The following is a 6,000-nucleotide window of genomic DNA, read 5'->3' as shown; positions in this document are numbered from 1 at the left end:
GACTGAAGAAATCTACAATGACATGAAGCAGTGAGACAATGGGTATATAAGTACAGATGAACTTGCAGGCCCTGATACTTAATCACTTTGCCACAGCATAGCATTTTAAGTATAATACAGGCTGCAACAGCATCCTTTGGGGATCATGATAGGACTATAAAAAGAATAAGAAAAACAGAAAATTGAGATCAAATAGTTTGGTTTCCCACTAAAAGAAAACTAACTTACAAAAATGTTCTAAGCTTTTAAAAAGCAAAAGTAAATAAACAAGCACCAAAAAGAAGTGTACCTGACCATAGAATTTGAGAGTATTCAAAGGAACTGCACAATCAGCCTTTGGAAGAGGAACATTTTAGTTAACAAAATGTCAAACATTGATTTAATGTGTCGGAACTTCACTTGAACAGCTTGGGAAACTATTCTAAGTTCCGGGAAAGAACTTTCACTGGGTAAGAATATACTAAAATCCCAATGTCTCACATGGTGTCCATCACAATATAATGTTAAATAATGTTTAAAGGCTGATCATTTTATTTCTCTGACCTGTATTCCTTGAGCTTAAGGAAAAATGAAAGCATATTCCTAAATGAATGTTTGACCTTATAAAGGAATTTTGTCTTACTAAGCTACGCATTAAAAATGTATCATTTTATAAATTACTTTAATAATTCGATGAGATAGAGCATCACAAAAAGTATATAATTAAAACAGTATTCCTGTTTTCAGATTTCCTGCTTCATGAGAGTTTAGAAGAGTATTTTAAATTGTGTTTCCTCAAGACATTGTATTTTAAGCGTTGAAACTAAAAACTGGCAAGTATTCCGATCAAGGAGCTGCACACTCGGGACGTTTGGTCAGCTTGTGGTATTTGTGAGCAAGGTCCACAGCCTTCCGTCCTTGCTGAAAGGGGAAAGACCACAAAATTAAATTCCAGTGATTTCCCATTTTCTTAACTCCATTGAAAAGGTAATTTATTTCTTCTTCAGTAAAGTTTTTACGAATTCTTCTTTTTTCTGTAATTAAGAAGAATTGTAGAATATATTAGTACTTGCTGAAAAAAACGGATCTACTTGAGACCCAAATAAGTGCTTAACTTTATTGTATGGATATGAACTATATAGTGAGAAAGCTTCATGTCTGCACTACTCATCACAGAGAAATGCTTGTCAATTTTAAAAATTGAGTGCCTACTATGAAGCTAGCCCTTATCATTCTGAATTCTTCAATAACTGTAACTTAATCCTATTGTAATAATACTTGCAACATCTTTCAATCAAGAAACACAAGAATTTATAAACATTTGATTGTTAAGTCTCTCAACATTCCTGTGAGGACAATTAACAAACAGCTTACCTATCTTACAGATACAGTCTTCCCAAAGGGCTCCATTACTTCATAGAATAAAAAAGAATATCAACACTTGTTACTTTAATTAACAGGCTTAATAAATATTTTAAAATAAGGGTCTTTTGAAATTCATTTTAAAAAGCACATTCACTACCTATATGGGTGCTCAGCTTGATTAAAACTCAAAAAATAGGGGCACCTGGGTGGCTCAGTGGGTTAAGGCCTCTGCCTTTGGCTCAGGTCATGATCCCAGGGTCCTGGGATCAAGCCCCACATAGGGCTCTCTGCTCAGTGGGGAGCCTGCTTCCTCCTCTCTCTCTGCCTGCCTCTTTGCCTACTTGTGATCTCCATCTGTCAAATAAATAAATAATTTTTTAAAAAATCTTCAAAAATAAATAAATAAATAAATAAATAAAACTCAAAAAATAAGTGGCACAGGGGAAGGAAGTTTTCAACTATCTGGCTTTTAGGGATACTTTCTACAAAAAAAAAAGAATAAACAGTTGGTGTTTATAAATATCTTCTGGTGATAATTACGAGGAAATAGTTTTCTTTGAAGTTTTTTCATTCATTGCTAATTCATGTTATCATTGTAGATAGATGCTGATAAGGAAGACTTTTTTTTGTATTTCCACTTAAGGCTGCTGCTACTTGAAACAGCTGTGCTGGGACAACCTTAGAAAATCTTGCCCTTGCAGGTCAAGACTGTTAGCTATTTGTCTACCTCTCCTAGGACAGGAGCCATAGTTCAGATCTTTTAAAACAGAAACTAAAATCTTACCAACAGAAGGCTGAGAAATCAATAAAAGTAATGTCTGGTTATTACCTAATGGTATTACTTAGAATGTAAGATCCATGCAGGTAAGAATTTTTGTCTGTTTTGGTCACCACTGTATCACAATGCCTAAAATAGTGTCTGACACATAGAAGAGGATCAATAAATATTTGTTGAAATAAAGAACTTATTGGTAAAAAAGTGCTTCAAAACTTATCAGTGGGGGCACCTGGGTGGCTCAGTTGGTTAAGCATCTTGTCTTTGGCTCAGGTCATGATCCCAGGGACCCAGCCCCACATCTCCTTCTTCCTTTGCCATTCCCCCTGCTTGTGTTGTCTTTCTCTCTCTCTCAAATAAATAAATAAAATCTTAAAAAACAAACAAACAAAAAAACTTATCAATGAAGTTATTCCTTGCTTTTGGGTCTACTGAAAAACTATTCTTTTCCAAGAAATACATGATTTCAACTTAACTTGCTAAATGACTTGAACTCATAATCAGGACTGGACAGGTTATTATAACATTCAGGATATGAGCATCTGAAAGTTGTCCACAGTCAATTTCCACTTTTCTAATCAAGCTGACATCTCACTGACTCCTACATATGTGCCCAATTCCTCAAAGTTACTGCAGCAGAATACAGAATACAGCAGTCTAGAAGGAGGAAGCAGCTCTACCCCACAGGGCTCCCTTCTGTGGCTTCTTTAGTGTTCCTCTTATATTGATCAGGTGCTAGGAAAAGAGTAGGGGAAAGGAGGAAAGAAGGCTCAGTTCTAGAGACCCTTATTTTTCAAATCCTCTCAAGATACCAGTCCATTCTGGGGGCGCCTGGGTGGCTCAATGGGTTAAGCCTCTGCCTTCAGCTCCAGTCGTGATCCTAGGGTCCTGGGATTGAGCCCTGCATTGCATCAGGCTCTCTGCTCATCGGGGAGCCTGCTTCCTCTTCTCTCTCTGCCTGCCTCTCTGCCTACTTGTGATCTCTGTCTGTCAAATAAATAAATAAAATCTTAAAAAAAAAAAAGAGTACCAGTCCATTCTGAACGAGAGCCTAGGCTCTTTAAATGCTTAGATGTTGCAATGGTCTCTTCTTAAAAGGATGGTTTAAAATTTGAATGTAACCTACAACCAAACAAATGGTCATAAATGTCTCTCAAAAAGAAAGGGAAATTAAGTGGGTGGGAAATGGCAACATATCCAAAATTCCTAGCCTGCCTGAGAAAGAGGTATAAGACCAATCTATACTATACCTCCTCAAGATGCCTTTCTAAATTCTAAAAAAAGCAGGCCAAATTACTATTTGCTTTAAGCTAAAGAATTTTAACTTACAAAAAAGATGTAATTATTTATGAGCTGGACATCACTTAACAGTATTTAGGATCCCTCTGTAAAATCAATGTATAACCTTAATTATGTACATTTCATGAGGCTCCACAAATGAGTTTACTATGTAAAATGATTACAGGATATAATTTTAATTGTTATTTGCTCTTAAGTCATGTTGTTGAAAAAAAAATCCATTATTAATTTGATGCCAACTCCTTGTCAAAACCAATTTTTCCAAGTGCAACATGTTTCTATGGAAAAGTAACCATTTTCTAACAGTTTCTACAGGAAATATTTCTTCAAAAAGTGGGCTGCCCTACAGGAGTACTGTACTTAATTTTAATTTGCATGCAGAACTTTAAACTTAGAAAAAGACCCAGACATAAAAAGTAAATTTGAGGGGCACCTGGCTGGCTCAGTCTGATAGAGCATGTGACTCTTGATCTTGGGGTTTTGCATTGGAGCCCCATGTTGGATGTAGAGATAACTTAAAAAAATAAAAATCTTTTTTTTTTTTAAAGATTTTATTTATTTGTCAGGGAGAGAGAGACAGAGAACGCACAAGCAGGGGGAGCAGCAGGCAGAGGGAGAAGCAGGCTCCCAGTAGGGAGCCTGATGTGGGGCTTGATCCCAGGGCCGGAGATCATGACCTGAGGTGAAGGCAGATACTCAACCGACTGAGCCACTCAGGTGCCCCCCCAACCAACAAAAAAAATCTAGAAAAGTAAATCTGAAGCTTCTTTTAAGGCTTTGGAAGTGAAAATGGTAAGTAAAAGTATATGGTAAAACGTTCCCATATGTATCAAGTCTAAATATCTTTGCAATAAATAACAGAATAACACTATAGATATTACTAAATTCCAGGTTATTTTGACAAGTAAGGTTATTCAACTGCTTATTCTTACTCTGCAGGTATTAATTCCTTATGAAGATAATAAAATGATAACATTCTTTAAGTCTCCATAATAAATTTGTAATGGTGATAAACCCAAAACATTAACCTTAAACATTAACATTATCATAAATTAACTCATCATTTAAGAAGTATTTTGATTTTTAAGCAGGGCTCTATTTGTCTCTTCAGTTCTGATGGTGTGAAGTGCTATAGTTATGAACCAAAACCTTCTGCAAAATCTCTCTGAAGCACTTATTCATAGGAGAATAATTTTGTTCTTAAAATAGAAATGTGATCCAGAGGATAGACTAGGGGCTTATGAAGAAAGACAGGCTTGCATTTGAATGTAAGCTCTGTCATTTGCCAATTTTTTGTACCTTAAAGTGGGAATAAAATAAAACCTACCTTACAATATTACAAGAATTAAAGGAAATGTCTATAAAAACACGTAACATACAGTAAGTGCTTAATAAATGTTAGTTTCCTCCTGCATCTTCCCCCGCTGGCAAGAAATGAGTGAGAAAGCAACATGAGGAAGGAAAGTGAGAAGCCTCTTCTTAGGAACTATGGCCCTCACCAGAGCCAAGGGTTATCATTTAAGAACCACTGACGATGAGACTGAGAACAATCCTTCAGCTGTCCTCTTTTTCTCAGAACTATATGCAATTTAGGTTTATTTAAAAATTAAATGTATTCACTTATTTCTCCAGAGGCAGTAGATTCATGACTGAGTTGTCGTCTTCTATGTGGGGTCAGCAGAATTTCTGAAAAAATACAGAAGACATTTAGGATACTTACAGTATCAATCTGAGTAAGAGCACATCAATTCCATTAGTATGGTATTCCCCCCACCCTTCTAATGGGAATCCTTAGATGGATTAGGAAGAATTTTTAAACTACCAGAGACTAAATCTGTTCCCTGGGTCTATCTTAAAACACTGGTTTCTCAGAGACATTTTCTTTTCAACATTATTTTGCCCTCTAGCTTTTTAATATATTTAATGTTCTAGATCACAGTTCAGAAGGTATAGTCATAATTACAGTTTCAAAGCTGCTAAATTAATTACTTTTGTTACAGATAAGTGATTTCCTTAGTTCACTTTTATATCTGTCTTCAGCTTCCACAATGACTTTATGACGATCACATTGGTATGGGCAAGAATGCAAGAGCTTGCTAAAATTTCGGCTATTCAGGGATTTTCCTACTGCTATGCAACCTAAAAGAAAACAAATTAAAATGATATATAGATATGACAAAATATCTAATAACAAAAATCTATGAAAGCAAATATCTTTATGATGGTAACTGAAGTGAAATCAGGAACTTAATTATAAATATGTCAAGAAGCTCAGTCACAGGAGAGATTAAAGACAACAGATACAATACAGTGAAGTAAGTGTTACAATAGAGGTGTGAACAGTTAAGAGTGATATATAAACAGACCACCTAGCTTGGTTAGGTTCTGAGCAGGAGTCACTATTAGGAAAGATAACCAAAAGTGGCTTTTATGCCCAGTTGTCTTTCCCCCCACCAATGTTTTATTATGGAAAATTTCAAACACAAAAGAGTAAGGGGGAAAGTATAATGAACTTCTACATTTCCATCATTTACCTTCAATAATTATTACATCATGCTCAGTCATATTTTGCCTTCAACCCA

General features: G+C 35.6%; 1 protein-coding gene across 1 annotated transcript in view; it reads right to left on the bottom strand.

Annotated features, from left to right (window-relative positions):
* Positions 1 to 656: 656 nt before the first annotated feature.
* The window catches only part of TERB1 (telomere repeat binding bouquet formation protein 1), a 46,200-nt gene continuing 40,856 nt past the window's right edge, over positions 657 to 6,000 (bottom strand). Inside the window, exons 17-19 of the mRNA XM_080828252.1 lie at positions 5,408 to 5,557; positions 5,039 to 5,104; positions 657 to 1,013 (exon numbers count right to left, since the gene is read on the bottom strand). Coding sequence (XP_080684378.1) covers positions 826 to 1,013; positions 5,039 to 5,104; positions 5,408 to 5,557 — 404 coding nt within the window. The 3' untranslated portion in view covers positions 657 to 825. The remainder of the gene's footprint in view (positions 1,014 to 5,038; positions 5,105 to 5,407; positions 5,558 to 6,000) is intronic.

Source organism: Martes martes (assembly GCF_963455335.1).
Source record: "Martes martes genome assembly, chromosome: 17".
Classification (NCBI taxonomy): domain Eukaryota; kingdom Metazoa; phylum Chordata; class Mammalia; order Carnivora; family Mustelidae; genus Martes; species Martes martes.
Note: the sequence above shows the minus strand (reverse complement) of the source record. Positions and strands in the feature narration are given on the sequence as shown.